Source organism: Vigna unguiculata, chromosome 8 (assembly GCF_037176805.1).
Source record: "Vigna unguiculata cultivar grain cowpea cultivar isolate G323 ecotype 2 chromosome 8, ASM3717680v1, whole genome shotgun sequence".
NCBI lineage: Eukaryota > Viridiplantae > Streptophyta > Magnoliopsida > Fabales > Fabaceae > Vigna > Vigna unguiculata.
The window spans coordinates 28314691-28333306 of NC_140799.1; the positions used below are offsets into that span (position 1 = coordinate 28314691).

General features: G+C 36.4%; 1 protein-coding gene and 1 long non-coding RNA gene across 2 annotated transcripts; one reads left to right on the forward strand and one right to left on the reverse strand.

The window, feature by feature from the left end:
• Positions 1-4615: 4615 nt before the first annotated feature.
• LOC146884329 (uncharacterized) lies at positions 4616-10512 on the forward strand. The gene is made up of 2 exons (XR_014984017.1): positions 4616-9729; positions 10241-10512. It is a non-coding gene; the product is annotated as an uncharacterized LOC146884329 (long non-coding RNA).
• A 226-nt stretch (positions 10513-10738) lies between these two features.
• On the reverse strand, positions 10739-17069 carry LOC146884330 (synaptonemal complex protein 2-like). Its single transcript, XM_085665332.1, has 11 exons — positions 16786-17069; positions 16609-16658; positions 16264-16471; positions 16037-16162; positions 15798-15896; positions 12965-13641; positions 12634-12882; positions 12422-12550; positions 12268-12336; positions 12084-12194; positions 10739-11619 (listed from the first exon to the last, which is right to left on the reverse strand). The coding sequence occupies exons 1-11, from the start codon at positions 16937-16939 to the stop codon at positions 11524-11526; spliced, it is 1968 nt and encodes a 655-aa protein (XP_085521458.1). The 5' UTR covers positions 16940-17069; the 3' UTR covers positions 10739-11523.
• Between the last annotated feature and the right edge of the window lie 1547 nt (positions 17070-18616).

The following is an 18616-nucleotide window of genomic DNA, read 5'->3' on the forward strand; positions in this document are numbered from 1 at the left end:
TTAGCTCAAGTGGTTGAGAGTACTTAGTTATGGGAGAGGACTTAGGCTTGAGTCTTAACTATGCCAATTATTTGTTAAATTAATTGTTTATTGTTTTGCAAATATGCTTGACCATAGTATGTGATAATACAATCCTAGATGTGTAAGAATTATCATGAAACATAAATTGGTTGAATGGTTGTGCATTGACTAGACTAAAAATCATATTATTTTATATTTTTTTTTTGGCTTGGGGATAAATGTGAGAAGATGAAAAGCTGAAGGTAAGTACTATGAACCTGGACGTAGACAAGGAGAGTAATTTGAAATAATTAGCTATGATGAACCAATTAAAAGAGAGAGAGAATAACAAAATTTGTGTGGCTGCCACTAAGGAAGTTTAGGACCCTAAAAAGTGAGTGAGGAGAGTGTTAGATGGTTGGAAAAAGGTCTCAAGAGGGGAGATCAAATTTGGAGCAAAGAGGAACATTAGAAGATCAAAGTTTTAGTAGGATTTCCAAGTTAGGGGAAGCTTTATTTTGTCTTTCTTTTCTGTTTTCAAGTTCGTATTGATAGATATGGAAACTTTGAAAAGCATGTGTGAGTATTTTCATTAGTTTCAAAATTGGTTTGATCTCTCGGTGTAGTGTGTCATTGCTTTATTCTGTTTCCTTTCTCTGATTTTCAACCCAAACAATTGTGAGCCTTCACCTTAATGCATGTGTGTGCCATTAACTAATATTTCTTCATGGTCGCGTGATGTTTCAAGACACTAGAGGAGGAATCAGTTTTACTGGATTTCTATAGCCTAACACACCACGGCGGGTCCTTTCTTGTTGTAGCATGTTTGTTGTTAGTTTTTTTAATGCTTTGATTATTAATCATAACTTATTGATGTTATGTATACCATGGGGTTATCTCTCCCCATTCATGTGTAATAAGCCAATCGTAGTCCCAAACCAAACGCGTTGCAATGATTGCAACGGTGGAAAGAGAGTGTGGGGTGTAGAGATTTCACAAAAAAGGTGTTTTGGGAGGTTTTCATCCATTGGTCACATTGTTGTAGTTGGGTTTGATAGAGGAATGTTGTTTTCTTTTCCTTTGGTTTTTCGCACGTGGTTAGGTGCAAGGATCTGTAGAGAAATGTTGGGGCTTGCACGGGGTGTATACGAGAATGAAGCTTGGGGATGGCTAATAGTCAATTCACGAGCGTTGGTTTCAATGTTTTTGTTGTTTCATATCAAACCATGGTGAAGAGTAGTTGGTATAAGATTGGTGTAATAGGGTTTCCTTTTTTTAAATTTTATGTTCACCGTAGGTTCCACAAAGTGTTCACGTTTCCTTTTCTTCACATGCCTAAATTTCTCTTTGCTTTTACATTTGTAGTGGTGCATGATAGTGAGCACGTTTTTGTCTCTCTCTTTGGTGCCTACACACGTGAACCTAATTGGTGCCTTTTATTTATTTCCTCTTTGATATGTTGCCCACTTTTGGGGCATTTATGATTTAATGTTGAAGGTGCAGACCATGGTTAAGTTGGAAGAAAAGTAACATCTATTGTTTTTCCTTATGGGGTCACTTTGTACTGTTGCAATTCCATTCACATTTTCTTTGGTTGATGGGTGTAGGTTGCTTAAAGTGCATGTTTTTAAAATCTATATTCTTCCCTATTTTTTTACGTCTTGTGAGGGGTGCAATGCTTCTAAGAGTGCATGCTAATTGTTTTATAGGCTTGGGTGATGGACTTACGTGAAGAGGGGGGGGCATGAGAATGAGTAGTTCCTTTTGGGTTTAAGAAACTTACCTTAGATAATGCATTCAATATTAGAACCGTGAAGCGTTGAATGAGATGTATGAATGTTGGACGTATGATTGATTGAATGTTCGAGCAATTGCATGATTGGATCGCGTATTTGGATGCTTGGAATGTGTGAAATAGGTCTCTTTTTAGGAAAAATGATTTTTTTTCAGATTTTTCGCCCAATAGGGACCGTCGAGCGGTGGTTTTCTACCATTAGGCTCTAGGTCTCTGGTCTTGTTTCGCTGGGCGACAAGATCTAGTAGTTGGGCGACTACGATTTTTCTAGTTTGCGCAGTTTTTGTAAAACTGTGTTTCCCAATTCTTGAACCATTTGATTTAGCTGCATTGTTGACAGAGGGTTCATAATATGTTGTTCTTTAGTTTGAACGGTGTGATCTTAGTTTGCATGTCTATAGCTAGAGATATATGATATGCATGATTGCTGGTTTGGAAGTCTTTAAAGTGCATGATCATGTAGTGACGATAAATTGTGGGCTTGGTATAATGCATTTGGAATGAATAGAATGTTGTAGAAACTGTATTAGAGTTAAATTCAATATGGCATGATTAATTGATAAAATAAAATGTGTAAGAGATTGTTGTCAAACCTTAAATGACGGTGTAATGAATTCATGATGTATGTGATTGTGTTAGATTGTGATCCAGTCATGTGATTATGACTAGATAAGCATATTTGATGTTAGGGATTGTATGTTGAGTGCTTGGGGATCTTTGGAACTTGCTATGGCGACGTAAGGTGTTCGTCAGGTGGTCTGGAACCAATTTCCGCCTAGCGATGTGAGTGATATGCCAGACAGTTTTGGGTGTAAAGTTGGATTGCGAGGAGGATTCTACACGGCTTTGGATGGAGGTCTTGATGCGATGCTTTGTTAGGGCCCAATTACGAGTGTAACTTGTATTAGGGTAACATGTGGTCACTCGAGGTTGTAGCCTGGTGGTTTTGGAAGTCTAGTGGAGTGTGTGAGATCGTGGCTCGTACGGATGGGTCTAGAAGATTGCCCTTCTCGGTGTTATTTGACGAGTTTGGTAGTCTTGGGACAAATACAAATTGCGGTTCATATTGGGGAACTCTATTTGCTGTCGTAGATCGTGGTCGTGGCAAATTTATTCCCGTGTGTGGACTATTAGGTGGTGGCTTGTAGTCGAAGGGGCAAGTAGACACTCGTGACAGCAAAGATTGATCAATATAATCATCAGAAGGTGTAGAATCAAGAGGCGTCTAACGGAAGATGTTGAAGTCAAAGATTAAGGATTGAGGTTCTAACAAGGGTCATGGGTTTGAAATTGTAATTTTAATTTATATTGTATTTCCTTTTATTTGAGCTCACCCTATTTGTTTATGATTGACGATGATCATGTAACTTATTATATGGGAGTAGATGTTGATGCAGGTGAGCACCTGGATGCTTAGAATCGGAGTGGGGCCAACTATGGGAGTTTTTACATGAGTTTTTCTTTATGGATTTTATGGACTATTTTGTCATAAGTTATTATGTATTACTTTACATTTGTAAGCGTTAGACGTATTGATGGATTTTAAATTTTGGCGCGCATAAACTAAAGTTTAAAATTTCCCAAATTTTTGGGAAAGAATTTTTATAATAAAGGCATATTTACAATAAATTTTATTATTTTAATTTTAAACAAGTAATTTTCGGCTAGGACGTTATAAACACCCGCCAGGCGACGCGAGCCAAATTGACTTGATCTTGGTGTTTTGGGGTTTCTGGGTTGATTCTGATCGGGGAAAATTGAGCTTTATCTATTGGTTGATTACTAGATGCCAGTAACAGTTGAATTACGCTGTGATTGGAAGTTCATTGGGAGAAATTTTATGAACTTTCTTTTAGGGTTTGGAAATTTGGGGTTTTTGATGTTCTGATTAATCGTTGTTTGGTTGGCACTAGAAATGTTACTGGATATTGTTTATGTTGAGTAATTGTACAACTCTAAGCGTGATTACTTGTGGAGTTGTAGAAATACGCAAAGAAATGAAATTGGAAATTTTTTTGGCTTTGTAGGTGTTGGAAAATTTTGGGATTTTCCTAGAATGGTATGCACTGACTGGTGGCATGGGGCCTGTTGTCGGGCGCCAGTACATTGAAAATTGTACTACGTTGTGAGGTGCAATTGTGGGGTTGGATTTTGTTGGAGTCAAAATGGATAGGGTTGGGTTTTGGAGGAAGAGTGATGAAAAGGAGGTACATATGAGGTTAGTTGCACCAGGACTGTGAATGAGTGGTTGCATAACCTAACATGGTATTAGTTACTTGTAAGACTTGTCTACGTTTATGGTGTGATTAGAGGATAAATGGCATTTGTCATAGTACATGAGATGATACCCACACTTAGCAAATTGATCCATAGTAGGTGAGATTTGATGATTGGAAGCAGCTTGGACAGTACCTAACTAGACCATAGGTATCTTGGATGAATGTATAGTTCATGGTTAGGTAGTGGTGTTGTGAAGGTGAACTATGAGTAGTGCATGATTGGATTACTAAACTTAGAGAGCTAAGGTGAGATGGAAAGGGTTAGGAGGTGTGTGAAATATGTTGCAGGAATTAAACCAGTAAACTCGTTGTACTGGTGTAGCGCTTGACGACGAGGTTTGACCCGCCAAGCAATACCTACAGAGGCAGTCAATTTTGAGACACTTGGCGCTTGGCGGCAGATGGGTTCCGCCAAGTGATCTGCAATTGGCTTTTGCTTGAAGGCTCTACTGCAACACTAGGCGATAATGCAGGGGTAAGGGCTTATGTGCTTTTGATGTGAGTGGTCTACAAGACTTTGGGTAATATCTTAATGTAGGACTTTGCTAGAGCATTCCTTGAGTTGTGGCTCAGAATGACATTCCTTGAGTTGTGGCTCGGGATGGAGGATAAACACATGGCATTCCTTGAGTTGTGTCTTGGAATTACATCCCTTAAGTTATGGCTCAGGATGGAGGATGAACATTGTACATTCCTTGAGTTGTGGCTCGAAATGGTGTGTGTTAACGGTGTGAGTGTGCGAGTTGTGGCTCGTACGAAGGGTTTCCACTCGATTAAGCAATCATAGGTTGTGGTCATTGATGTGTTAATCTTGTGTCAAAAGTACAAACTGTGGTTCGTATTAGGAACTCCACCTGGCGTTGTGAAGTGTGGTCAGTAGCATGATTCCCTCACGTGTTCTACAAGTTGTGGCTTGTAGGTGGTGACATACAAGGATATCTTAAGGTTATCATCTAAAGATGTAGAACATGGATAAACATGGTGGTGGCCATGCTTTGTTGAATCAGAGGATGGAGTTCTCTGATGAGTGTGTGTACTTTTGAGTTGTGCTTTATATATATTTATATATGTTAGCTCACCTTATCTACTTGTGTTTAGCGATGATCGTGTAATTTGTTACACAAGAGCAGATGATGTTGCAAGTGGCTCTGGTGAGACATAGATCAGAGCAGGGCAACATGGGAATTTTAAGATTATGGTTTTTTTTTCACTATTTTGTAACTTGGTTTTATAATTAGTTTTTTTGGAATTGTAGAACTTGGATTTTAATTTACGACTATTGTTATTATGACAATTGATGTATGGTTTTAATTTTCCTGCATTTTGGGAAAGAAAGTATAATAAATGTAGTTTTGTTTTTTTATATTATCAAATTATTAAACATTAGTAATATCCAACTGGGATGTTACACATTTCATGCATATCATCCACATCAAGTTTAACATTATTACCTAACCTCAATTCATACATTAACACACCCACAATATAACTCTGCGCATTCTACTATCATACCATATTCGTGAGTCAGAACTAACCCCAACTGAACCCCAACTCAATGCCAAAACAGCCAGCCACGAAAGCTGCTGGACATCGACTGTCGCTTGGCGGCAAGCATGTATCGCCAGGTGGTGTAATAGTTTCTAGGTAAAGACCCATATTCTCTTGCACCTACGAGAAACCCTAAATTCCCTAAGGTCTCATTCCTATTCATCAATTGGCACATATAGATTGTCACTCATGCCTCTAAAGTCTTCATACACTCAATTTATACGTAACTGCACATAATATCACAACAATTATAATTTAAATATCATGCTTCAGTTCATCCTCAATCCCAAATGAACCCTTGCAGTAATTCATACAACCATGCATTCAATTAAAATCACCCAAGTGACATTTCAGTCAATATAGATAGCTAGAAACATTCATTGTGAGTACAAGCAAGGCTGAGAGGGTCTCTTTCCTTTGAATTTGAGCGCATATTGGCTTGACAGTACAACACATATCCTTCTCCTTGATTGGTAAGAGCTTTCACCATTGCCTTCCAAGAGGCTTGAGATTTGCATTGTGAAGGATCCCCTCCCTCTCATACTTTTCTTCTCACCTTTATCTCCGCAACTCAGAATCAAGTTTTTGAAATTTGCCTTGACATTCCCCAAGCTAGCCAACCAATCCATCCCTAACACCAAATTTGTCCCTCCTAACTCCATGATGAAAAAATGTTGCACAATAGGGATTCTATGCACTTCAACTTCCAAGTATATTCTCTGATCCTTCCTTTTGTCTCCATTTCCTACTCCCACCTCATAATCTTACGTGTCATGTACATTTAAGTTGAGCTACATAACCAATTCCTTGGAAATGAAATTAGCCGAAGCACCACAATTCACCAATATTTACACCTTTTTTCCTTAATCATACCTTCCACCTTGAAAGATCTATTAGAAGTTAATCCTTCTTTGCTTTGTAATGAATCTGCAATACTTTGTTGGTCATAGGCTCTACTTTATCTTCCTCTTCTTCACTACTTCCCGACGCTTCCTCTTGTGATCCTTCAATGAGTACAAATTGATAGTGTTTCAATTTGCAAACTTGATTGCAACCCCATGTTTCTCCACATTTACAACAGAGCCCCTTACTACTTCGTTCTCTCAATTCCGCTTGAGAAAGTTTCCCTTCACTCAAGAGTTTCTTCTCCCCTGATCAGCTTCATTCATCTTGCTGCTCGTTTCCTCCTTATTTCCTCCTCCCTCTCCCACCTAGTGAAATTGCAAGTATGCCCTCCCATGGTCTTCTCCAACAATTTCTTTTCTAAATTCATTAGTCCCGCTTTGCGTATAGCAACATTCTTCTCTTCCAGCAACAGGGCCCTATCCATCAACCCCTCAAGAGACCCAGTCGTAAATAACTTCAATTGTTGCTCCATTGCACAACCAATCATTACCATGCACTTTCAGAACATTGCTCTGAATACCAATTGTTATGTATAGACGTAGAGTAATAGAGAAAACAATGGAAATAAAAGTATTTATTGTCGTATTGAATATTTCCAAATTCAATCAATGAAGAAAGACCCAAAACCAAAGAGTAGTTATGTCTTTCTATTCCCAAAAGTCCGTAAGCCAAAAATCCCTCCTCCCTCTGTAATTCCCTATCTCCTCTAAAGAAACTATCCATAGGGTACATGACCAAATGCCACAAATGAAAATTGCAAACACAAGAAGAAACATAGCGGCCCAAGCACAAAGTGCGCACCATGCATCAAAGCACTCTGTCTATGCGTCACCACGCTCCTCAAGACTGGGGGGCTGATGTCCCAATCATACCATCAACCAGCACAAATGCACATAATATACAGTACGCAACCTGCCAAGGACTGCATACTCTAAGTTATAAACCATACACGGCCACCATCAACTCCTTAGGCCGCATGCCTCGTGCCAAAACCTCCCAGGGCGCAGAACCAGCAGGGCGCAGAACCAGCAGCCCACAGCCAGCGGCCACCTAAGGTAACTAAGCGGCAAAAGGTAGCCAACCATTCAGATCCACGAGGCCGGGTACCGAGTTCCGCATACTAGGAACACCCTCCAAGGCCTCCCAGAGCGCAGAACTAGCAGCCCACAGCCAGCGGCCACTTAAAGTAACTAAGCGGCACCAGGTAGCCAACCCTTCAGATCCATATGGCCGGGTACCGGGTCCCGCATACTAGAAGACACCTTTCAAGGTACGCAGCACTCCACACTCATAACCAACAACCGTCCACTAATAACCCTAGAGGGGCTTATTGGTACTTTCACCCATGGCCATGGATCTAGAAGTAGGTAAAGAGGTATTTGGGCCTCCAAAGCCCATTACAGATAGGACCCACAGGTAAAAAGGTATATATAGCACGTTATCCTATGCATTGACTACGCATTAATATATTTCCTGAGATTCTGACATAACCAATGCTAACTTAGGCATTGGAGTGTCTTTTGCAGGTCTCCCTGTGCCGTCCTCAAAGTTCATCCGAGCAAGAGAAGATTCACCTGCAACCGGATACAAGAGCCCTTCAACAGGTTTGCGGAATACAGTTTGGTCCCAGTAAGAACAGAAACGATACCCTTACTCTTTCACACCTGCCACGTCAACCCTTCTATTAGTACAAAATCATGGACGTACGCCTATGGGTCCCTAAGTGATGGGTTTCCACTTCTTCCTCGCATAAATCTGGTGGATTTTCCTACTTTGCCCCTCCGCTGTTTTTCCTTCATTTGTATCAACCTATAATGGACGATTCAGTTACTAAACCTGGTGGGGATGTCCATGACAAGGACAATAGTTCTAAAGTGAAAGATGAGGTTGAAAATATGGTTGATAAGGAATGTGTTGAAGTGATAAAGAAAAGGAAAAGTCTACAACATCTAACTGCTGACTTTTTACTAAGATTGGCCTTGTATGGAAAAGAGATGGCACAATGTAATGGTTGTAATCAGAAATATATAGTTGGGAGTAAAATGTAGGGTACTTCTTATTTAAAACATCATGTTGACGAATGTAACAAAATTAAGTTTGAAGATGTGAGTCAAATGATGATGGATGTGCAAGAAAAGTTGAAATCCAAAAAAATAGATCAAATGGTATCCCGTGAGTTGTGTGCTAATCTAACTATTCGACAAGGTTTACCGTTTAAATTTGTTGAGTATGAAGAACTTAGAGGTTGGATAACTTATGTGAACCTGGATGCTGCTTGGGTTTCCGGAAATACCATTAAGAGTGATGTTTTGAGAATTTTCATGAGAAAAAAACTTGTTGAAGGAAAAGTTTTTGCCCATTCCATCTAGGATGTGTTTAACTTCTGATTTATGGATATCGTGTACTACAGAGGGTTACATATGTTTGACAGCCTATTATGTTGATTGTAATTGGAAGTTCTGTAGCAAAATTCTAAACTTTTTCCATTTGCCTCCACCTCACACTGGATTTGAGTTGTCTAAGAAGTTAAACGAATTTTTATGTTAGAGGATCTAAGAGTATAATTATAAAATCTAAGCAATGCATTGAGCAAGTAGAGGGTATTGATGCTTCAAGTGCTTTGTCTATAGATGATCCTACAAGGTGCAACTCAACTTTTTTTATGCTTCAAAGTGCCCTTAAATACCAACGAGTGTTTCGAAGTTTACACCTACTTGTTGAGAATTAGAAGTTTTCTCCATCTCCAACAAAATGGAAAAGAGCAGGAAAAATTTAGTAGTTTCTTGATGCCATTTTATGATATCACAACTTTGATTTCTGTCTCAAGTTATCCTATACATTAAACTTGTACTTTTTACAGGTTTGGAATATCCAAACTCTTCTAATGGGAAGCGCAAAAGATGAAGATGGAGTTATAAGACATATGGCTGAAAGGATGATGGTAAGATTTGATAAATATTGGGAGGAATATAGTGCAGTCCTTGCATTCGTGTTATTTTAGACCCAAGTGTGAAGTTGGAAACATTAGGATATTGTTATAAACCAATTGATCCCCTTTGTTGGGAAGCAAAGTTAGAGAAGTTGAAGGACAAATTGTACAAGCTTTTCTCTCAATATTTTGCAAAGAGTTCAACTTCAAATGATGTAAAGCGCAGTAATATCTCATCATCTTCTGCTTCCACCAAACGCCCACATTTTGATGTAAGTTTTCTAAGCATAGTACAAGCTTTCTAATTTAGTTATTGTTTTTGATGTAAAATAAACTATTTTTTTTTTCTCGTGTTAGCAAAATGAAACAACGCAAACTTCAAGTTGTTGTTAAAATGGGAAGGAATCAACTAGATGTATATTTGGATGAGCTAACATTAGATCTTGACTACAGAATCAATGGATGTTCTTGGATGGTTGAGTAATAGTAAACGTTTTTCAGAATTGTCATTGATGGCAAGGGATTTGCTAAATATCATGATTACTACAGTTGCATATGAATCTTCATTCAGCATTGGATCAAAAATTCTAAATAAGTATAGAAATCAATTGTTGCCTATGTGTTGAAGCAATTATTTGTACTTCAAGTTATAAGCATGGCTTTTGTGATGGTAATTTGTCTAATTTAAATCCTATTATCTTTTTTCTATTATTAAAACTCAATTTTGATATTATAACTTTTTGTTTCATATACATGTCATATTTTAAAAACATGATGAAGCAGCTGACAAAGATGGAAGATTGGAGGGGACATCGACCTTGGGTGCTTCTAATATTCCGGACATGGGACAACATGGTGAATGAGTTTATTGTTGGTGGATCTCAATTGGATGAATTATAGTTGTAAATTTGAACCTTACTATCTGGCTTTGGACTTCTACATGTGATTTGGTGTATTAACTTTGAACCTTATCTTTTTTTTGGTGATATAACTTTGAACCTTATTTGTGCTTTGGACTTGTAAGTTATGGGATGAATTCTGTTGGAATTACATTACAGGGGAGAACTGTTGTTCTGAGAAATGCAATACTTGTTCAGATGCTTTCTGAGAATTGGTTCTGAGAATTATGTTGGAATTGCATGAGAAGTAGAGTGTATTATGTTATGCAGGTTTTTATGATGTTGACTCATTTTCCAGCCACTGTATCGACAATCTATCACTACATTAGGTGCAATTCTTTAATTTTCTAGCCACCACGGTCAACTACAAAAGTCCAAAAAGTAAAAAGATATTCAAAACTGACGGCCAGCCCGTCCATTGGCGGGTCAGGTTGCCAATCTCAGCCTGCTATCTCTAGAAGGACTGGCCCAACCGGATTCATTTTCATCTGACCAAAATTGGGTTGGGCTAAAATGGGTCGGCCAACCCGTTTTATATTTATACACACTAACATTGCCATGTCTAGATGTTAGTCCAATCAAATCCACATATCCTTTCCTTTAATATTCCGGTGTATTTTGCGACACTGAGGACAGTATCTAGGACTAACGATCTTGTTTTCTAACTCCATTTATAGATGTGTTATAGCAAGGAAACGTAATTTCAAGATCTTCCAAATTTGACATGCACATATAATAATTTGAGTCATTGTTGTCCTAAACTTTTCAATATGGTTGAACCTACCTATACCCTTCAATGTGCACCTAATAAATTGAGCCCATTAGAAATAACTTCGACCATCAAAACGATCATCATCAGGCAAATGTGAAAAATAAGCATTACTTAGTGGAATTGTCATACCAAAGAAGTGATTCCTTAAAACCCTTTTCTTTTTAGAGAAAATCATGAACAATGCCCTTTAGAAAGGAGAGATACGAAACCCGAGGCAAAGATTCTTAATAGGGGCAAGTCTATAACAGTCATCTCATGTTAACTCCAGTGAAGGAAGTAGCGCCGTCACCCGCCGAAAATGGGTGGTCTGTCAAACCCACACACACACAGAGAAGGGGAACACGCACGCATGTGGACGCGTGGCTGCTGCAATGGCGGCCCAACTCCAGGAGCTGTCAGATCGAAGGAAGGCCAATCTCTTGGTGTGGTTGTCGGTCAAGTTGGTGTCTTTGGGAGTGGCGATGCCAATGACAATACTCGTGAAACACAAACTAGGTGCACTTTAGGCAAACCAGATAAACTAAATAAATAGGTGCACAAAAATAACCCTAAAAAATTAAAATTGCAGCTAAGACGGCAAAGGAAGTACCCCAAGATCAGAAGTCCTAATACCAACTTTAAAAGAATTCAAGTATATGAGAGAAAAGATTTTATTGAATTGAATAAATGAAACAGCACATAAACATCCATATATACCGATTACAAAGAGATCTCTAGTATTTTACAATAGCACACTTGTAACGATTGCAATATCCTTTTGTAACTGAACAACATATTTTCTCCGGACTCAACAATTAGTTTATTTAAAAATTGGATTTTTAACTAATTAGAACATAAACTAATTAAAAATGTAACCCGAATCATACCACTTAGAATCGCATGTAACAGAAAATGCTAGGCCAGATTACTTCTGAGTAACCAATAATTTAAAATTCAACACTTTTCCTATGCTTACCAGCAACGTGTGTTCTTCCTGAATGCGCATCAACTGTTGCCTTGATTCCTCGTTGCATTCTGCAAGTTTTTTATCACATCTTTCCTCAATTTCGGCAATAGTGTTGTCTGTCTGAAAGTTAAAATTGGTTAGAAACAAGTTAATTGAAATAACATCTTACAGATGCCAGGATATAATATCAAACCTTGTCTTTTTCCATATTCACAATTTCCATCTTCTCCAATTCATACTTCCTCTTAATGTCATTGATAGCCTGTTCAAATAATCAAGATTTCATGCAAAGTTAGGGCACTATTTGTCCAGAACCAATAGTAGGTAGCCAGCTATATGTACAAGACCTGATCATTTCTCTGAGATATTTCTTTCAAATGCCTTGATAGTTCTAACTGTTTATTCTCTACCATTTGATCATATTGCTTTCTAGCTTCTGAAAGTTTGCTTTCAACAGCAGTCAACAATGATATGTTCTGCAAAGTCATAAAATAAACATAAATAATACACAAAAACCAGTCAGGAACATGCAATTTGCACTATACGTTTGCTCCAAAACCTCTGTGATTTGATCTTGTAGCTTCTTTTCCTGCTCCTTACAATGTAAAACACACTGTTCTTTTTCCTCCAGGGCATTACGAAGCTGGATTAATTCTTGATCAAGAGAATCAGCATGCTTCTCTAGCTTTATTCTCTCCTTTTGCGAAGTATCTATTTCCTCTGATTTCTTCAATATCTCTGCCTGCAGTCTTTCGGTATTTTCTTTGCTTTCAGTCTCTAATGCTGAAACCTTCAGCAGCAAGTCTTGCTGCAAAGCATTAGATACCTCAATAATGAAATCGACAATGTATGTCAATAGGAAATTAACTCAACCAGATTAACTTTCATACCACGTGGTTGTCTGATGATCTAGAACTTTCTAATAGAAGTTCAACTTTCTCTTCTAATTTGGAAATTAATACCTCTGCTTCTTTCTTTTTTGAGATTAAAGTCTCAGTTTCTGACACCAAACTTTGAATTCTCTCTGCAGCTACTCGAGAGTCCTCTGTAAATTGGGCTACAGTAGATTCTTGAACTTTCTGAAGTTCATCCACAGTTTTGCTTAACTCGTAACTTTTCATTTGAGTTGCGTTCTTTTCTAATTCCAAGACTACAAATTTATTATTAAGCTCACTATACTGGAATTGAGCATGTTTTGAGAAAGTTTCTCTCTCCTTCTGAACCAACTGGAAGCAAGAAGCATAGAGTGAATTCATTTCATCGAACTTGCTCAAAAGATTCAGGCTTTCTTTGTCTAAATTTGACAAATCTCCAGCCAAAGACTGAAGTGTTTCTTTAAGGTTTTCAATTACGTGAAGTGACATGTCATGCTTTTCTGCAAGCCCAGCATTCAACAATTGAAGATCACTCTTTTCTTTCTCCAATTTCTCTTGACTGGTTATGTGACGCAAAATTTCATCTTGTTTAACTTTTAACTGAAGATGGACCTCTTCCAAAGTTGAGTTCAAACTCTCTGTAGCCAATCTACTAGATGTTAACATTTCTTCTAAATTCCTTATCATGTTATCTGCAAACAAAGTGAATTTCCATACAACAATTCGAATCAATAGAAACTTAAGATATAGGATATCTAGTCTGTTGAGAATTATAAGGATTTAGCTAGGAAAAGGAAAAAAATTGAAACCTAATAACCTGAAATTGCATGAATTTGATGTGATACAAAAGACAAAGTACTAGCCCATGTATAACGTGAGAAGAAAGCTGCTCAATTATCTCGAATGAGACAATCTTCCATTAAAAATCAAATAATGTTATTTTAAACATTCTTATCAATATCTTCTCAGTCAAACAGAAACAGAATTTACTTTTATATCTGCTTTTATCATTTTAGTTTGAAAAGCATAGGAAGGTTCCATCTTGACAGCCTATTAAGATATATAATATAGAAGCTGTTGAGTACACATTTTGCATTAAGTAATTAGTTACTTGTGGCCAGTTGTAGATCCAGAGAAATTCTGATGTAGAGGTTGAAAGTAAATAAACTTTGACCAATAATTATGGATGCAACACAGGATACGTATATGATTATACGACATTGGATATGACATGACTATAATGCAACGTACAAATTGATATCACAATAGACAATTCTTTATTTAAAAAATAAACGACTTATTTTAGACATGATGAATGACAAAAAATGCATTTAAAAATATTCAGAGCACCTATACAGTGTCCAACATGAATATATATCTAAAACTTATCTATCACAATCACAAGATGTCTATTAAGAAGTAAGCTTTACATTATAATCATTAAACTTACAAGAGTGTATTTTCTTCTTTTCTTTTATAAAATACACACTCACAATCACACATTTAGAAAAATTTAAAGGGGCAGTGACTGAGGCCCACCTGCACCCCTCCCATCATCTGCCTATGCCGGTGGTTCACCCACAGTAAGGGCACGCAGGGTTTTAAATCATTCTTACAACCATTTAACATTGTATGGATTTTTCTGTCTCAAATATGTAATGATTTCCATTCTTCAACATCCAATAAATGTGTTACTGCATATAATAGTATACATTATAAATCATTATTCTAGCATCTTTGCTAAAAATCTGTGCAATTCTTACAAAGTGTGTTACTTTGTAATTACAAAGTGTGTTACCTTGTAATGATTTCAATTCTTCAACATACATGAAATGTATTAGTGCATATAATACTCTACATCATAAATCATTATTATAGTATCTTTGTTATAAAACCTGTGCAATTGTTACAAAGTGGTTTGAAGTTGACTGAATCCTTCATAATTGATACAAGGTGAGGATTTCCCCACTTATATACATCACTATTGGGCTTGATACACATATAAGATTATGAATGACCCTTTTAATAGATTTAGGATAGGCTCTGGTACTATCTCACATAATATTTTAGGTATGACTCAACCTTACAAAACTAGCTTCTAAGATAAAGATTGTCCCACTTGTGTATTGCATTTTGGTACGACCTCTAGTCAATGTTGGACTAGGGTTTTTCCTAATAGCAATGACAGAAAGATGAAATGTCTGGCTAATAATCAAACAGCTATTAAGTTCATAATATAAATAAATAGATATAACAAGTCAAACAGAAATAGAAGTCTAGTCTTCATTTTAGTACAAAAATAGAAGTCTAGCCATAGATTTGATCTATACCTCTTATCTTATTACCAGCTGCAAGTGCAATTACCCTTACCTTAAAGAAGCATGCCCAAAAGCTTTTTTATTACCCTGACATACCAACACACCTTGATTTGAAATGTAGTCAAAATGGAAGATTATTACAACTTCTACTAAAAGAGTTGCAATGGAACCTTAGATTAGCTACATAAGTGCCAGTACCATTTCCAAGAAATCAAGACTATTAAAGATGAGAACTAAGTACGAATACCAAATAAGATTAAAGCATAAAACATGCAAACCAGGAAGACAATTTATTGATATTGCAGTATGTGATTTTCCAATTTCAAAATATGACCCAAATTAACACACAACAAACATAAACAGATACAGAAACTGAACTCATGACCCTCGACGACCAAACTAATTTAGTAATGACCAACCTCATCTGAAATTGTTTCAATATAATCCGCCAATCCTACATCCCAAGATATATAACATTAAACATAGCCAGATATATTCTAAACAATTGCAATTTGCAGCATAGTCCTCACCTTTCTCTTCTATAACATTGGCAACTCTGCAATGTTCATCCCTGTGAAATTTCTCCTTTTCTTCTGAAGCAACTTTAAGCTTCTCTAGCTCGTTATCACCTATAATAGGGATAACCATATGTTACCTATGGGAGCATTATGGATATTAAATGTCGGAACATCACAAATACAACATATCAAACCAACCTATGTTTCAATTCAATTCTTTTTACCGAAGCTGTAAATTAAAAAGAACTTACGGGTTCTAATTGTTTCCTGTGCAGAATCTAGCTTCAAAGACAAATCATCCATCTGTTTACTCAAGCTATCAAGAGCTTCTGAACTTGCTGACAGTTTATTTTCCAATGTCTCCTTATCTTTTTCGGCTATATGAGCAAAATAAACCAATAGAACAGTTAAAAGAAAAGTCAAATGAAAAAACAAAACAAAAACAAATAGTAAACAGAGGGAACTTGAATATTCATACCATCCTGAACTAGACCAGCCAACTTCTGTAAAGTCTCCGTAAGCTGATCACATAAAGTCTTAGTAGAAGAGAACTTAGACTCCAATCCCTTCCACAATTTCTCATCTTCCTTCTGCTTGACCTTGAGCTTGGCATTTTCGTTTAAAGCATTCTGCAATTTTTCTTCCAATGCACGCAAACACTCCTGCGACTTCTTAAGCTTAGCATTCTGCCGAGAACAGCAACAAAGTAACATCTCAATAAAACAACAAATACGAAACCCTAAGCATGATTCACTTTAATTCACGCGCGTGCAATCCTCGCCACACAGCGCAAGCTCATTCACAAAGGAAAGTATCATCATACCGCATTTTCAAGATCAGTCTTCGCCGAAGCTTGCTCTTTCACCAATTTCTCTACACATGAACAAATCGATGAAGCATGGTCACGTTACAATAAGAATTTCCGACATAATCTTCGTTCCCGAATAAGGAGGAAAATATACCGAAAATCACATAATTGAAGTGAAATTGTGTTCAAAACCTGCTGTGAGCTTCAGGTTTGCAAAACTCCCCGATGAAACGGTATCCACAGAAGGACGCGAAGGTAATGGCTTGGAAGCTCCCGAAATGGAACCGTACAACGATTTGAATTGGTCCAGGCTCTTGGAGACTGGGAATGCTAGCTTCTTCTGCATAGCGAAGATCGAAATGGAACCCTAGAAAATGTGAGTGAAGTGTTCAAGCGTTTTTCTTCTCTGCCACACTGCGCTGAAAGAGACGTTTGAGTGTGAAATTAAAATCTAGTTAGGCGCCATGGTGACGCAATATTTATACTCTCGCGTGAGCGGGATTTTTGTTCCCGTAGACCGTTAACTTCCTTTTAGACAGAAACCTTTCTTTTTATTATTTTTACTATATTAAATTAATTATTTTTAATTCATAATTGGTTCTGGAAAACAAAGTATGGAAAGGGGGTCTTTTTTTTTTGTTAATATCAAAAGAGAACATTTTTCCAAAATTACATAAATAAATTAGTTGTATTTAAAAGCACATAAGTTATTAACTTTAATTTAGTGAAATCATGTTTTAAATTAAGAAATTTTATGATAAATAAAACACAATTTCTTAAAAAAAATATTTTTATTTTATAAATAAAAAATATTTAAAATATTTCTATTATTTAAAAAGTTAAAAGTGTGTTTTCAAACATAATTTTCGTTAATATTATAATAAATTTGTGTCATCTTCAATTATTTAAAACATGAAGTTGAAAAAATATATTCAATTACTCATTTCCTATTCAAAAACAAAAGTCAAATACCTACATATTTAACTATGTTAACATAAAATTGTGGTTATATGTATTTATGCTAATCTTAAATCATTAACGCGGAAAGGAAATTATCCTTGTGATATCTTTTTTGCTCCAAAAAGAAAAAGTGAGTGGATTCAAACTACTCCAATATAGTCTCATTTTTCCTTAAGCATATTATTCACGAGAAAATACACAAAGCCTTTTCCTAATTACGAACTCAAATTGAAATCTCAGTAAATATCAAATCAAATATAATGAAAAGTGATAAACGAATACTAGAAAAAAAAAATTGTGGCACTTCATTATTTATTCAACAAAGTTAATTATGATGAAAGATACGTCATAATCTCACTCATGACACATAACGTATAAGTAGTAATCTGTAATAAACAAGAGGGAAAATGAATTAGAATTTCTCCATAATTAAAAATATACTAGCATTAGCAGCATAGACTAATAAAATGTACAAGGAATAAAACATAGCAAAATACTACTACAAAAAGCAAGAATCCTAGGCTAAAGTAAGTTAAAACTATGAGATTATCAACTTCCACAACAATCAAAGCATTAAACCACCATATTAACTAAAGATTAAAGCTAAGCTAACATAACAAATGCAAAGTAGTAGTTAAATTATAGTGAACAAAACCAACTGGACTTAAAATAAATTTAGCAAAAAGTAGATTTTATATGGAAGGAAAACTGGAAGAATAGGATGAACAAGGAAACTAGAGACATTGTGTTCGCCAGAAAATGATTATGGGTGGTGATTAAGCAACACAATTTGTAGGAAAATTAACTACACTAGTTAAAACACTATATTAAGCCATCAAAACAAGTTGGAAGTTATTAGATACTTAATATAATGGAATAGTAAAAAAACATAACTTCAAACATATGGAATTAAAAAACTAAACACTAAAACATGTCTACTAGAACTGAGAAAATGAAAAATGGTCCTTAGAGAGGCTCAAGACATCTCCTTTACTCTCCACATTCAAAAAAACTAAAGTAACCCTCACCCACTCTCACATGCCTTTCCATATTTAGAAAACCC

Excerpts from the sequence above, each read along its gene's own strand:
- LOC146884330 (XM_085665332.1), bottom strand. The coding sequence starts at position 16,939 with ATGCAGAAGAAGCTAGCATTCCCAGTCTCCAAGAGCCTGGACCAATTC. Across the intron at positions 16,472-16,608 it reads AGACTGATCTTGAAAATGCG|AATGCTAAGCTTAAGAAGTC; the intron begins GTATGATGATAC and ends TGTTCTCGGCAG. Across the intron at positions 12,551-12,633 it reads TACAAGATCAAATCACAGAG|AACATATCATTGTTGACTGC; the intron begins GTTTTGGAGCAA and ends ATGACTTTGCAG.